Source organism: Procambarus clarkii, chromosome 23, assembly GCF_040958095.1.
Source record: "Procambarus clarkii isolate CNS0578487 chromosome 23, FALCON_Pclarkii_2.0, whole genome shotgun sequence".
NCBI classification, from domain to species: Eukaryota; Metazoa; Arthropoda; class Malacostraca; order Decapoda; family Cambaridae; genus Procambarus; species Procambarus clarkii.
The window spans coordinates 32,733,101-32,749,374 of record NC_091172.1 but is presented as its reverse complement, the minus strand read 5'-3'; the positions used below and the strand labels follow the sequence as shown (position 1 = coordinate 32,749,374).

The following is a 16,274-nucleotide window of genomic DNA, read 5'->3' as shown; positions in this document are numbered from 1 at the left end:
AACAAACAACTATGCAAGCAGTCAGGTGTGCAGACAATCAGGCGAGATCAAATAGGACACTGTAGCTTAGATTATATCAATATAACATACTTGTAAACATCTATACTCATTTTGACATTACAAAATACTTGTATGTAGCTTCAAGAATGCTGTATTAAAATATAGTGGTATGGTTCGTAGCATATTTCTTGGGGTGTTTGACATTATATTTGCTGGTGGTTTCAGAGTATATTATCTTGTTGTGGTTGATAGTATATACTATCAACTATGTGTGATATACTATCAACTATGTATATACTCTGTGTGGTGGACATCGGCGTCTGGTGTGTTGGGGTAGATACCATATTCCTAGGTGTGGTGGATAGTATATCTCGTGTGTGGCGGACAGTATATCTCCTGTTGTGGTTGATAGTATATTCTCGAGTGTAGTTGATAGTATATTACTTGGAATGGTTGATATAATATTTCCTGATAAAGTGGATAGTATATTCCCTGTTGAGATGGATAGTATACTCCCTGGTGTAGTAGATAGTGTATTCCCTAGTGTGGCAGATTGTATTTTTCCTGGTGTGCTTGACTGTATATGTTTTAGTTTGGTGGATAGCATATTTCCTGTTTAAACTGACAGTATAATGCCTGTTGTGTTGGATAGTATATTCCCAGGGGTGGTGGATAGTATATATCCTAGTGAGGTGGATATTATATACCCTGGTGTGGTTAACAGCATACACCCTGGCGCAGGATAACTTTTGTTGTCTGGTTCAGTTATATATAAACCAATATTAAAACATTTTAAAAGCAGAAGCATTTTTATCTAAGTTGCAAGGAAGAAAATGTTTCACATTCTTCATTAGTCACTTGTGAGTGTGGCGATAATGAGACGAATGTCACATCAATATGTACAGATTTTAGGCTTAGGTGAGTGTTCTGTTGAGTTGATCGATGTCCCTCGCAGGGTGGGTGGGTTGCGGTTCTCACCAGGGGTTATCTTGAGGTTATCTTGAGATGATTTCGGAGCTTAGCGTCCCCGCAGCCCGGTCCTCGAGCAGGGAGCCAGACTCACGAAGCAGTTACGCAAAGACTTACGAACCTATACATCTTTTCTCAATCTTTGGCGGCTTTGTTTACAATTGTTTAACAGTTAATGAGCTCCGAAGCACCAGGAGGCTGTTTATAACAATAACAACAGTTGGTTGGGAAGTTTTCATGCTTGTTAACTGTTTAATAAATGTAACCAAAGCCGTTAAAGATTGAGGAAAGATATACACGTTCGTTAGTACTTGCTTAACTGCTTCGTGAATCGAGGCCCAGGCCTCCTTTTTGTTACACACCCCCAGGAAGCAGCCCGTAGCAGCTGTCTAACTCTCAGGTACCTATTTACTGCTAGGTAACATGGGGCATCAGGGTGAAAAGACTGCCCATTTGTTTCCGCCTCCACCGGGGATCGAACCCGGAACCTCAGGACTACGAATCCGAAGCGCTGTCCACTCAGCTGTCATGCCCCATCTTAACTTAGGGGAGCTTGAATCACTGTAGACGGGACCTGCTCTCACACCGTCACTGTAGACGTGACCTGCTCTCCCACCGTCACTGTAGACGGGACCTGCTCTCACACCGTCACTGTAGACGTGACCTGCTCTCACACCGTCACTGTAGACGGGACCTGCTCTCTCACCGTCACTGTAGACGGGACGTGCTCTTCCACCGTCACTGTAGACGGGACGTGCTCTTCCACCGTCACTGTAGACGGGACGTGCTCTCACACCGTCACTGTAGACGGGACGTGCTCTTCCACTGTCACTGTAGACGGGACGTGCTCTCACACCGTCACTGTAGACGGGACGTGCTCTCACACCGTCACTGTAGACGGGACGTGCTCTTCCACCGTCACTGTAGACAGGACGTGCTCTCACACCGTCACTGTAGACGGGACGTGCTCTCACACCGTCACTGTAGACGGGACGTGCTCTCACACCGTCACTGTAGACGGGACGTGCTCTTCCACCGTCACTGTAGACGGGACGTGCTCTTCCACCGTCACTGTAGACGGGACGTGCTCTCACACCGTCACTGTAGACGGGACGTGCTCTCACACCGTCACTGTAGACGGGACGTGCTCTTCCACCGTCACTGTAGACGGGACGTGCTCTCACACCGTCACTGTATGATGACATAATAGAAAGAGAAGTTGGCGTTAGCTGTACTCCTCTCATTGGCTTGAGGTTTCAAGGCAAAACAGTCCCGTGAATCACTGCACAAGCAGCTGGGAGCCTTTATTCACTGCACACGTTGCAGGGATCACCCTGACTCACTGTGAACGCTACAGGGAGCCCCTGACTCACTGTGAACGCTACAGGGAGCCCCTGACTCACTGTGAACGCTACAGGGAGCCCCTGTCTCAGTGCCTTGCTGTTGGCACCACCACATCTAAACCTAAGTCAGAACATTTTTTACTGACTACACAATACAACCAGCGGGAAGGTCCACCTGCCAAGCGACACAACCGCCAGATTACACTTATCTACGTCAAGATGCTCACAAGGTGACGGGTCATGCGCCTTCAAGGAGCACCTTGAGGTGTAAGGAATAGCCTCCTCACACTGCTATCATAGTAGTGTCTCTGATACCCTTCTCCTGGCTCTCTGGAGACTCGGAGGAGAAGTCAGTGTGGCAAGAGGAGACACCCCTCAGCGTCTTCTACAACACGTGGAGATTCTCGCAAGACTTGGACTTGCTGTCGATGATGCACATCTTGTTTAGTAGTTCCTTAGCGGCGTGGAGACTCAGAGACGTCTTCGAGGCGGACATCTTCTTAAGGCGCTTCCTGTGGGCGGCCAGACGCAGGCGTACCTGAGGAAGGCACACACCTTAAGAGCCAGCACTTTTAACAGCGTCCTAAACTCCGTTTTTTTATGATGAACATTTTATTATCTCTCAATTTGACTACAATAATTTGTATTTACTGCTAACAGATAAATCAATAAAACATATATGTATATCTTTTCTGACATGTTACAATGAAGAACATCTTCCACATAGAAATATTCAAGACATTTTTCAACGCGAGAGAGAGAGAGAGAGAGAGAGAGAGAGAGAGAGAGAGAGAGAGAGAGAGAGAGAGAGAGAGAGAGAGAGAGAGAGAGAGAGAGAGAGAGAGAGAGAGAGAGAGAGAGAGAGAGAGAGAGAGAGAGAGAGTGAGAGAGAGAGAGAGAGAGAGAGAGAGAGAGAGAGAGAGAGAGAGAGAGAGAGAGAGAGAGAGAGAGAGAGAGAGAGAGAGAGAGAGAGAGAGAGAGAGAGAGAGAGAGAGAGAGAGAGAGAGAGAGAGAGAGAGAGAGAGAGAGAATGGGACAAAGAGACAAAGAGAGAGAGACAGATACCGAGACAAACACACACACACACACCGTACCAATGCCTCACCTGCTTGACGATCCCCACAAGGAGCTCATCAACATTGTGTTGTATCCCACTCGACGTCTCAATAAACTTGCTCTCGTGGCTCCTGGCCAGAGACTTCCCCTCTGAGGGGACAGTGAAGCACACACGTGTCAGCATGAGAACATAAAGTATACCAGCAGGAAGATACAACACATTAGCAGGAGAGAAACTTGAGGGGGACCTCTCACCCACGTTAGTGGCTGAGAGACTAAATCAGGTGAGATAAACTAAGGGAAAAATGCCCCTAAGGTGCAAAAAATATGGGAATGAAGGTATTTGTTATGCCCTTAGCCCTGGTGCAGGTGTTAGGGAGGGTCAGACTAGTAAACCTTCAGTAGGACACTGAAGGTTTACTTTGGTGCTGTGGTTAAGGCCACCAGCTGTACCAAGCTTACTGAGGCCCTCATACTTGCTGACTGATCAGGTATACTATACCTCTCAATATACACCAAAATTAAAGTAAACTCTTACATATATATACCGATAAATGGTATAAATCTCTCAGGTGTATATATATCCCTGTAGCGCAGGAAGAAACCTTTCAACTTTTAACTTGGCATTTTGGTCATATTTCATATTTTTAGTCTGAAATTGCTTTAAGAAATATTATTTATATCCAGCCCATCCTCCTGCTTTGGTAGTCCTTATAGTAACGATGAAGACCATAGCATATATACCGACGTACGACGAAATTAGAAAGTATAAATCGGTACTATTGAGTTGGACAAACCGGAAAACTATTTTCTACTTACGGTGCAAAGACAAACTAACCTAACCTAACCTAACCTAACCTAACCTAACCTAACCTAACCTTCCTAGGCCTAATACATGAGATCTGAGGCCTAATGTAATAAATACATATGTACTATACTAGACCAAGGAGTATTTAAGTTTGTTTTTAAGCTTCATTTATTCCGACCCTATAAAGTCAATAGTATAAAGTTCTATTATCTAATTTCTTAGTACGTCAATCTTTGTACTATGCTGCACATAGTTACAAAAACTACTATCTAAACACGAGGACGGATTTTTATGTAACATCAAAGGAATATTATTATTACTATTGGTAATATATTTTGTACGATAATTTTATCTCATTATTTTCATGAAAATTTGAAAAAAATTGATTTGCACTGTCCCAGAACACTGTCCGGGGACACTGTCCCAAGACACCGTCCCAGGACACTGTCCCAGGACACCGTCCCAGGACAGTGTCCCCGGACACTACCCCGGGTCACGACAGTGCCCCGTCTCCTCCCCAACACACAGACAACACCCCCTACTACATCCCCGACACATCACCTCACCGCTGGTGTTGACAATGCGTGCCCTGGCGAGGTCGACCTTGTTGCCGACGAGGATGACCGCCTTGTCCTTGGTGTAGTTCTCCCTCCAGAGGTAAGTGAGGGTGTCCTCCGCCTTCTTGAAGGAGCCCTTGTCTGTGATGGAGTACACCACCACGCAGGCGTGAGGCTCGTACGTCGACAAGCTGTTCTCCACCTGCGGGAAGGACGGAGTGATGGTGACGGAGTGATGGTGAGGGAGGGTGGGATTGATGGTGAAGGTGAGGGAAGGTAGGGATATCCCGTGGTGGTGAAGGGAAGGAGGGAGGAGGAGGGGGAAGAGGATGAGGAGGATGAGGAGGTAGAGGAGGACATAAGTGATGGTGACGTTGATGGTGATTGATGACAGCGATTTGAGTGAATTGATGACCATGGCGGGGGGACGTCTATTGGAAGGTGAGGAGTTGAGGGGTTGACGGTAGGACAGGTGAGTGACGGGAGGCGACAGGTGCGGTAATTACCAGTTACCTGTCACTCCCCCCCCCCCACCCCGCTGCCCTCATGAATGGGAGGGGGGGGGGAAGGGGGTCTGGGGGTAGGGGCGTTGGTCAGGGGGTAGGGGGCGGGGGTCAAGGGGTAGGGGCAGGGGGGGTAGGGGTGGTGGCCAAAGGGTGGGGTAGGGGTCAGGGGTCAGGGACGTGAGAGGAGAGTGGCGTGTGCCACTTAGTGACGGCACCTGGGAGGGGAGTGACCAGGGGGGGGCGGGGTGCCAGGACGTGGATAATGAGGAAGGACAGTGGCACTGTCTAATATGACAGGAGAATGAGGGAGAGCTTGACGGTCACATTTGTGAGGTGGTGAGGTGGGCGGGGTGTGAGGTGAGGCGCCCCGTGACGGGTCGCCATTAACAACTATCACCACCATCACCACTACCACCACCACCACCACCACCATCACCACCACCAGCAACACACCCCCCCACCACCACCACCACCACCACCCCCACCCCCACCACCACCACCACCACCACCACCACCACCACCCCCCACCACCACCACCACCAAGCAGACATTTCCCCAAACTAATTCCCTGCCCCGTGATCAAAATATTAACACCAACATATTATAGGGAAATACTCACCAACATAAATAATTATCCCAGCGCAAGCTTGCAAATTGGAATTTGGGAACTCCCGTCGATACATTGCCTGCACGTTAAACGACCAATGAGAAATCAGGATTATTCGTTTTGCGATGGAAAATAGATATGATTGGTTACCGGTGTTAAACGAGATTTACGAGGGACATTCCCTGCATGCGTGGCGTCCAGGAACAACAAAACAGAACTGGAGGGAAACAAACGGGAAGACAAACATACAAACAGAGGGGAATGTATCGCTGAGCTATGCCAGCTCCCTCGGGAAGGATCACAAGGACAACAACAGTTAAACAAAGACAAAATGAGACACAGACACACAGACACACAGACACAGACACACAGACACACAGACACACAGATACAGACACACAGAGACAGACACACAGACATAGACACACAGACACAGACACACAGAGACAGACACACAGACACAGACACACAGACACAAAAAGAGAAACATAAATAGATACTTACAGATAAATACGATAGACATGACTCACAGACACAGGAAGCGAAATAGACATAGAGATTCACAGACACAGAAAAAAAACAGACAAACACTCACAAACACATTATGAGAAACATAGACTCACAGATATAATAAGAGAAGCAAGCAAGACTCACAGACATAATAAGAGAAACAAACATAGACTCACAGACATAATAAGAGAAACAAAGAAACAAGGACACAGACCGCCAGGGTGACGGACGCACACTGAAAACGACAGAAGGAAACGCCTAAAAGCTTCCATAAAAGAGTACATTAAAAAAAGCCTGTAAGAGAGAGAGAGAAGACTTACGGACATCTCGTGCGCAGGGTGGTCAATGAAGGTGACCTCGCTCTCCTCTCCGTCAAGTAGCACTGATACACTCTTCTCCCCGAACTCCTCATCTGAGGGCGTAAGACAGACAAGCGTTAAACGCACTCCGTATTGTATGCTGCACAAGATACGTCCACTCTCCATGGTGAACCAGTCAAAATGTCTCGTACTCACGGGAGAGTACATGTTTATAAGCATCCGTGCGTGTGTGTGCGTGTGTGTGTGTGTGTGTGTGTGTGTGTGTGTGTGTGTGTGTGTGTGTGTGTGTGTGTGTGTGTGTGTGTGTATGTGTGTGTGTGTGTGTGTGTGTGTGTGTCAATCTCAGTTTCTCTCTCTCTCTCCTGATAAGCCAAGTGAATGAGGAGCTAACTAGACAAAAAATACAGACGCTTTCATTCAGATGATAATTTTACGAACTTCCAGCACCTAATTAATTTAATAAGGGGATCTTGAAAGCTGACATGACTTCGTGAACATGTTGGGAGATGTCCCAACTGAATCAGATACGACCCCATTTTAGTAAACTGGGACCTGTCCCAGTTACACAAGAGGAGATGTCACCAGACACTACAAAGGCATGACGTGTCCCACCTACAAAATCCTCCAGTGATTTTGGCCTCGCATATGATTGGGATTTTCATTCCCGCTATGACTAGACCCGATGACAGGCGGGAGGTGACGCTACGTCTGGTGTTAGGCTCTGCCCTGAGTTATTGATACTTAAGACCTGATACCACTGACCTGCTGTGCTAAGATGTACTGATCTGACCTCTGATCCCAGTCACGGTAACTGATAGCTTACCTCACCACCATCACTATCATTACTATCACCACCACCAACATCTATGCCACCACTATCATCACTACCACCATTTTTGCCTCTATCATCATCATCACCACCACTATTACCACCATCAATATAACCACCATTTCTGTCATATTATCATCATCACCATCACCATCATGATCACCACCATTTCTACCATTATCATCATCACCACCATCACCATCACCCACTACCCTCACAAACACCACCACAATCATTTCCAAGCATTCAGAGATATTATTCTAGTTTGTTGTTTGATACCTCCGGCTCCAGCCACGTCGGAATAACAGGGAATAGAGGTCATCATGGGACACGAGTTTTGGTCGTCCCGGGTCATGATCCCAGACCATTCTGGGACACGCTGGGATCAAGGTCATCGCGAGACGCAAGTCCAGATCATGACAGGAAGTCCAATTCATCTTTAGTCACTGATTTGTTCCTGACAAGATCTTTTCCAGTATTATTATATATAACGTAGTTCATCATGCTATATAGTAAAGCTGTTAGTAATGCTACTGCTGTCCTGTTTACTATGCCGTATAGGATACTTATTAGTAATGCTGATGTGGTCATTTTGGCGAGTTTACCTAATTCAAATACCTCCGTAGCGCATTCGACTTACATCCGAATCTACTTTGGTTTGATTCCCATTCAGGACGAGATGTTGGAGTGAAGTTTCCTTACACCTGATGTCACTGTTCACCAAGCAGTAAATCGATAGCTGTAAGTTAGGTAACTGTTGAAGGTTGTAGGTTTTGTCAAGCTGCTGCAGCTAATCATTACAACTTACAGCATTATATTTGTAAATCACTGAATTATCATGTTTATCATTGTTATTATTGTTATCATGATTATTATTATTATTATTTGTATTATTATATCGCGTAAATTATAGTTATTACACTTTGTCCTCAGGAATTAATCATTAATATAAAAATGTCACTATATTATAATTAATTTATATAAAAATATGGATTTGGAGCTATGTTAGTAAAATGTGGCAGGGCAGGTCCGTAGACTTTACCAGATGCCGAATTTTTGTGTCTGGATATTCCCACTCTACCTGACGAAGCAGTCATTTGTTATGCCGATAATATATGCATTGTTGCAAATTCCCAAACTAGACTGCAAGCTCTACTGGATTCATTCGCTGCTAAAAGCATTGAATGTGGTCGTGTTTTCTGTATAACTAAATCCAGAGTTCTCCATCCCAAAGAGAAAACTCATGTCCCTATAACTTTCTAGGTCAACAACCAGAACATTGAAACGTGTAGGCCGCACAGATACCTTGGAGTTGGTATTAACAGTGACATTGTAAATGATCTACACCATAGGTTAAAACAAAGACTAAAACCATTGAGAACACTTACTGGTAAGAATATTGGTATCAATATTAAATATGCTAGATTATTATATATGATGTTTGTTAGATCTCTCGTTGATTATAATGCTCTGCACTTAATTAACTTCCCCTGCCTCTGTGTTGAACAAACTGGAAGTAGTACAGAATGAAGCCATGAGGATAATTCTTGGTGCCCCAAGATGCACAAGAATCATCAACATGAGGGAAGAACTGAAGCTTCCAACCTTACTAAAGAGAATCATGCAAGTCAACACTACCTTTTGCCTTAAAGTCATGAGAGACCCAACATCTGCCGCATTGCTCAGAGACAAATTGCCGACATACCAACTCACTCTTTTTATGATAATTGGCTGAGCAACAATGCCTACAATCTCATTAAACTTAACATTCCTTTTAAGTGCAATCTACCTGTCTCTGATATTCCTCTTTATCTGTTCCCCAACATTCAAGTATCATACACACCTGTCACAAAGAAAGATAATGAGAATCATGCTCTTCTCAAAGCTGTCACACTTGAAACAATTGCCTCCTCCATCGAGAATATAAGATCTCACGAGCACTGTGTCTGCACCGACGGCTCAGTCCAATCTTCTACTGGACGGCCTGCAGCAGCATGTAGGTTTTATAGAAATTATATTTGCACAAAGACTGTCAGTGTCAGGTTAAACAACTGGCTGACCTCCACACAAGCAGAACTAGCAGCATTACACCTAGCTACCAGTACATTAAAAAACATTGGAGGAGGAATAATATTTTGTGATTCAAAGTCTGCTCTTCAAGCAACCAAAAACTTCTCCTGGAAGATCGACAGCAAGAACCTCATACTACCAATTATAAATGACCTAATTGCTGCACAGAGTAAAGGGTCTCGAATCTCCTTTGTATGGATACCTTCACACATAAATATAACCCATCATAATGAGACAGACATTGCAGTCAAATTAGCGTGTAACAAGGATGAAGTTGAATTAGATCTAGGTATCCCCATCTCTGCTGTCAAAACTGTATTGGTCCAAACACTCAGGTCTGATAGGAAAGAAATTACTGACTCCCAACGACCTGAAAGTATTAGTATAAAAAGCTATGATTTGTTCAGATCTGAAATCTACATCTATGGGCAGCACAAAACGTCCACCAGACTGTGCGACACAGTGGTTGCCAGGATCAGGTTGGGTTACCGTTACCTGTGGCAGGTGGCTCCAGGTGTCGGATCTCCCAATCCTGAGCACTCCAGCGCACATTATGAGACCGCTAGAGTGCTCAGCGGTCTGTGAGCTCTCTGTGAGCAGGAACTGCGGCACGATCTCCCACACTACATCACCGAATGCCCAGTTATTAGACCTTTCAGACCAGTTGGCATGAGGTACCTGGAGCTTTGCAATTACTTTATTCATTCTCGTATTCTTGAATATATCCTCACAGTGTACCCAAAATTTGCCAGTGCAGGCTACTAAACATATGGCCTTGTATGACTAACCATCCTGCGAGATGGGGACTTTTATTATCACTGTTACCTTATTCAAACTTCTGTTGATGATATCCTCAAAATGCTTCCGGAGTCTGCCAGTGCAGACTGCCTATCACATGCCTCTGTATGACTAACCATCCTGTGTGATGGGGATTTTTTAGCATCACCTAGTTAGCTTTTTTGACACACTGTACTCCACTTCATATAGTCTAGGGCAGCTACACTAATGCAGATGTACCTCATGTATTAATAAAAAAAAAGTGTCTGGACGTATCACTCACGATAAAACTGTTACTTTTCATATAGTCTAGATTAGCATCATGCAAAATATGAAGTAATTGTAAAAAGCAGCAGGTACATACCATACATATCAACAATGTTAAGCACTGATGTTTATTGTTTTGTAAGGTTTTGTTAAAGTCTCCATTAAGTATTCCAATGTAAATTTAGACACGATGAGAATTGGGTAATGTAGCATTTTTAAATCACCACCACAAAGCAAGAGGTGCTTGGAAATAATTGGAGGCAATTTAAAGGTAATTCCAATTTAGGTATTACGTGTGAGATTACGTGTGTGGGTGTAATTACCGTAGTAATTTGAGTGCGTAGTTGCAAGATGAGAGCTCCGCTCGTGGTGTCCCGTCTTCCCAACATTTTTTGTCATATAACGCTTTGAAATTACTGACGGTTATAGCCTCCTCCACCTTCTCACTTAGCTTGTTCCAGCCATCTTAATATACCACTGTTTGAGAAGGTGAATTTTATAATATTTGTTGAGCAGTTTTGTTTAGTTACTTTAAATCTACTATCTTTTATTCTAGAATTTCCAGGTCTCAGGTATTTTTCTTTAACGATGTTGTCGATTCCCGTTGGTATTTTATACGTAGTGATCATATCGCTTCTTTGTCTTCTATCCTCAAACCTTGGTATATTTAAGGCCTCAGACCTTTCCTCGTAGCTCTTGACTTTATGTTCCAGCATCCATTTAGATTAATGTCTTTTGGACTTTTTCAAATTTGTTCACGTGCTTCTTAAGATATTGGCACCATACAACCGCTGCATGTTCTAGCTTTGGTCTCACCAAGGTCGTAAACGATTTCTTCAGTATTTCGCCATCCATTTTTTTAAAATGCAATTTTGATATTAGAAAGCGTAGCATAGGCTCCTCGCATAATGTTCAATATGTGGTCCTCAGTTAACAGTTTTCTAACTTGCACCAACACAAGATCTCTTTTTTTGTCATGAATTCTTTTAAGCCTTTTCACATAATTTCTAGAGTGTGTGTGACACCTTCTCCTATTACACATTACATTGTGTATTTACTATTTGAATTTATGATCTGTGTCTGCAAAATCGAAATTTTAGCTTAGGACCCCGCCTTTCTAACCAATCTATTTCCTCTATTATCTTTACTGCATATATTTCACTAACACACACACACACTCCCTGGAAGCTGCCCTTAGTAGCTGTCTAACTCTCAGGTGCCTAATTACTGTTAGGTGAACAGGTGCATGAAGGTGAAGGAAACTGTGCCAACTTGTTTCTGCCTCGGCTGGAAATCGAAACCTGGCTATTAGACCTACGACCCCCGAGCGCTGTCCACTCAGTCACGAGGCCTCTTCTCACTTGTACTCACATAGTCGTACTCACCTAGTTGTGCTTGCGGGGGTTGAGTTTTGGCTCTTTGGTCCCGCCTCTCAAATGTCAACCAACTGGTGTACAGATTCCTGAGCCTATTGGGCTCTATCATATGTTCATTTGAAACTGTGTATGGAGTCAGCCTCCACCACATCACTGCCTAATGCATTACACCTGTTAACTACTCTGACACTGAAAAAGTTCCTTCTAACGTCCCTGTGGCTCATTTGGGTACTCAGACGCCACGTGTGTACTCTTGTTCGCGTACCACCAGTGTTGAATAATCCATCTATGTCTACCCTGTCCAATTCACCATTTGTGTGTGTGTGTGTGTGTGTGTGTGTGTGTGTGTGTGTGTGTGTGTGTGTGTGTGTGTGTGTGTGTGTGTGTGTGTGTGTGTGTGTGTGTGTGTGTGTGTGTGTGTGTGTGTGTGTGTGTGTCCTGGACTGACCTAGGGAGGCGTCGTAGGTGTTGATGTACTCAGAGGTCATGAACTGGTTGACGAGAGAAGACTTGCCCACGCCCGTCTCTCCCAGCAGCACCACCTGCGCCACCACCAACACCATCAGCCACCATCGTCACCATCAGCCACCATCGTCACCATCAGCCACCATCGTCACCATCAGCCACCACACGTCACCATCAGCATCACACACAAGAAAATTTAACATTTTAGGAGTGGGTCAGTGTTATCGTTCAGCAGTGTTTAATACAATTATATGTCGGCATTTACAATTAATGTAGAAATTTGTCATGTACTGTAGTACCTTCTACTGGTACTAGTACCACTGCTACTAGTACCACTGCTACTAGTACTACTATTTATCCAGCAACCACTACTTCAATTCAGACATAACTACCACTAAGGCTATCATTATAACTGCAATAACTGTAAATATATAATTATTCCCCCCCCCCTGGTTCCCTTCCCCACCTCCCCCCTCCCCACCTCTCTCCCCTCCTACGCCTTCTCCCCCCCCCCCGCCCCCCACAAAGCCTCAACGACTCACTCTGTACTTGGCGACCTCCAGCGACGCCTCAGACGACACGTAAGATGAGCCGCAACACGACCCCTCGAAGGGCGACCTCTCGCCGCTCCTGCCGCTGCGACTGGAGGGCCTGGGAGAGCGTGGGAGAGGTGTTGAGGAGCACGGCACAGATATAGAGAGTCTGTGGCGGTGTACCACAGTTACTGACCATCTGTGAGAGCGGGGCAGAGTTATTTCTAATCCAACTGAAAAGTTATGGAGGACCTGAAGAAGTTATGGAGGGCGTTGGGAAGTTATGGAGGGCGTGGTGAAGTTATGGAGGGCGGGGGGAAGTTATGGAGGGAACGGGGAAGTTATGGAGGGCACGGGGAAGTTATGGAGGGCGGGGGGAAGTTATGGAGGGAACGGGGAAGTTATGGAGGGAACTAGGAAGTTATGGAGGGAACTAGGAAGTTATGGAGGGAACTAGGAAGTTATGGAGGGAACTAGGAAGTTATGGAGGGCGTATTTACTATTTGTGTCTGCAGAACCGATCTATTAGCTCTTGAACCCCGCCTTTCTAACCAATCTATTTTTCCTCTATTATATCTACAACATACATTTCTAACACACGCGCACACACACACACACACACACACACACACACACACACACACACACACACACACACACACACACACACACACACACACACACACACACACACACACACACACACACACACACACACACACACACACACACACACACACACACACACACACACACACACACACACACACACACACACACACACACACACACACACACACACATCCACAAGAAGCAGCCCGTAGCAGCTGTCTAACTCCCAGATACCTAATTACTGCTAGGTGAACAGGTGAACCAGGGAGAAACAAACTGCCTTCGCCGGGAATCGAACTAGGGTCATTAAAACTACGACCCCAAGACTCACTCCACTCAGCCGCGAGGTGTGGGGAAGTTATGGAGGCGGTGTGAAAGCTACCAGGGGCGCCTGGCAATGTTATGCAGAGTGTGGGAAGGTTATGGAGACCACTTCTGAAGTGACTGTGTGAGAACTATAGAGTGGTGGGTGTAGGTTGAGGACTGGAGGTAGGGGACTGTGGGAACTGGAGGGACTGGGGGAACTGGAGGGACTGGGAGGTAGGGGACTGGGGGAACTGGAGGGACTGGGAGGTAGGGGATTGGGGGAACTGGAGGGACTGGGAGGTAGGGGACTGTGGGAACTGGAGGGACTGGGGGAACTGGAGGGACTGGGAGGTAGGGGACTGGGGGAACTGGAGGGACTGGGAGGTAGGGGATTGGGGGAACTGGAGGGACTGGGAGGTAGGGGATTGGGGGAACTGGAGAGGCTGGGGGAACTGGAGGGATTGGGAGGTAGGGGACTGGGGGAACTGGAGGGACTGGGAGGTAGGGGGACTGGGGGAACTGGAGAGGCTGAGGGAACTGGAGGGACTGGGAGGTAGGGGACTGGGGGAACTGGAGAGGCTGAGGGAACTGGAGGGACTGGGAGGTAGGGGACTGGGGGAACTGGAGGGACTGGGAGGTAGGGGATTGGGGGAACTGGAGAGGCTGGGGGAACTGGAGGGATTGGGAGGTAGGGGACTGGGGGAACTGGAGGGACTGGGAGGTAGGGGGACTGGGGGAACTGGAGAGGCTGAGGGAACTGGAGGGACTGGGAGGTAGGGGACTGGGGGAACTGGAGAGGCTGAGGGAACTGGAGGGACTGGGAGGTAGGGGACTGGGGGAACTGGAGGGACTGGGAGGTAGGGGACTTGGGGGAACTGGAGGGACTGGGGGATAGGGGACTTGGGGGAACTGGAGGGACTGGGGGATAGGGGACTTGGGGGAACTGGAGGGACTGGGGGATAGGGGACTTGGGGGAACTGAGGAGACTGAGAGGTAGGGGACTGGGGGAACTGGGGGGACTGAGACCACCACCTCCCACCACAACATTGTTCGCTACTATCAAAGGAACACACAAATTAAACACAAAATTTAAATCAACTAAGGAAAACAAATTTATTAAGAAAGATATTGTTTTAATAATGTTTTAAATACAAATTTTGATTTAAGTTATTGATTTAAACAAAAATGTTTGCATAGACAATTTAAATACAGAAATTTATATTATATCAAGGCTTAATTAGTAGTAATTTATATTATAGATCACATTTACCTGACATCCATGACAGAAATGTTGCTCTCAGAGGTGTTCTCGTCCACATGCAAGCTGGCAACTGACCTGCAAGACGGCAGAGCTACAGCTGGGGAGGTCAAGCTGGGTAGGTCAAGCTGGGGAGGTCAAGCTGGGTAGGTCAAGCTGGGGAGGTCAAGCTGGGGAGGTCAAGCTGGGTAGGTCAAGCTGGGTAGGGTCAAGCTGGGTAGGTCAAGCTGGGGAGGTCAAGCTGGGTAGGTCAAGATGGGTAGGTCAAGCTGGGTAGGTCAAGCTGGGGAGGTCAAGCTGGGGAGGTCAAGCTGGGGAGGTCAAGCTGGGTAGGTCAAGCTGGGTAGGTCAAGCTGGGGAGGTCAAGCTGGGGAGGTCAAGCTGGGTAGGTCAAGCTGGGGAGGTCAAGCTGGGGAGGTCAAGCTGGGTAGGTCAAGCTGGGGAGGTCAAGCTGGGGAGGTCAAGCTGGGGAGGTCAAGCTTGGAACGGGGTCACTCGATCATGCTTCTACTGGAGGGAGGAGTGTTCGAGTGGGGAGGGAGTGTTGGAGATGGTGGTGGTGGGGAGGGAGTGTTGGAGATGGTGGTGGTGGGGAGGGAGTGTTGGAGATGGTGGTGGTGGAGAGGGAGTGTTGGAGATGGTGGTGGTGGGGAGGGAGTGTTGGAGATGGTAGTGGTGGGGAGGGAGTGTTGGAGATGGTGGTGGTGGGGAGGGAGTGTTGGAGATGGTGGTGGTGGGGAGGGAGTGTTGGAGATGGTGGTGGTGGTGGTGGTGGTGGGGAGGGAGTGTTTTGAGATGGTGGTGGTGGGGAGGGAGTGTTGGAGATGGTGGTGGTGGGGAGGGAGTGTTGGAGATGGCAGTGGTGGGGAGGGAGTGTTGGAGATGGTGGTGGTGGTGGGGAGGGAGTGTTGGAGATGGTGGTGGTGGGGAGGGAGTGTTGGAGATGGTGGTGGTGGGGAGGGAGTGTTGGAGATGGTGGTGGTGGGGAGGGAGTGTTGGAGATGGTGGTGGTGGTGGGGAGGGAGTGTTGGAGATGGTGGTGGTGGGGAGGGAGTGTTGGAGATGGTGGTGGTGGGGAGGGAGTGTTGGAGATGGTAGTGGTGGG

The 16,274-nt window shown here is 46.9% G+C and overlaps 2 protein-coding genes across 2 annotated transcripts in view; both read right to left on the bottom strand.

The window, feature by feature from the left end:
- The window catches only part of LOC123763899 (uncharacterized), a 2,129-nt gene extending 2,019 nt beyond the window's left edge, over positions 1–110 (bottom strand). The window contains exon 1 of the mRNA XM_045751203.2: positions 91–110. Coding sequence (XP_045607159.2) covers positions 91–110 — 20 coding nt within the window. The remainder of the gene's footprint in view (positions 1–90) is intronic.
- LOC123764161 (uncharacterized) overlaps positions 1–16,274 on the bottom strand; it is a 76,678-nt gene that overhangs the window by 630 nt on the left and 59,774 nt on the right. Inside the window, exons 4-9 of the mRNA XM_069330122.1 lie at positions 13,003–13,111; positions 12,444–12,537; positions 6,677–6,768; positions 4,743–4,935; positions 3,418–3,518; positions 1–2,850 (exon numbers count right to left, since the gene is read on the bottom strand). The exon at positions 1–2,850 is cut by the window's left edge and continues 630 nt beyond it. Of these exons, the coding sequence (XP_069186223.1) occupies positions 2,698–2,850; positions 3,418–3,518; positions 4,743–4,935; positions 6,677–6,768; positions 12,444–12,537; positions 13,003–13,111 (742 nt within the window). The 3' untranslated portion in view covers positions 1–2,697. The remainder of the gene's footprint in view (positions 2,851–3,417; positions 3,519–4,742; positions 4,936–6,676; positions 6,769–12,443; positions 12,538–13,002; positions 13,112–16,274) is intronic.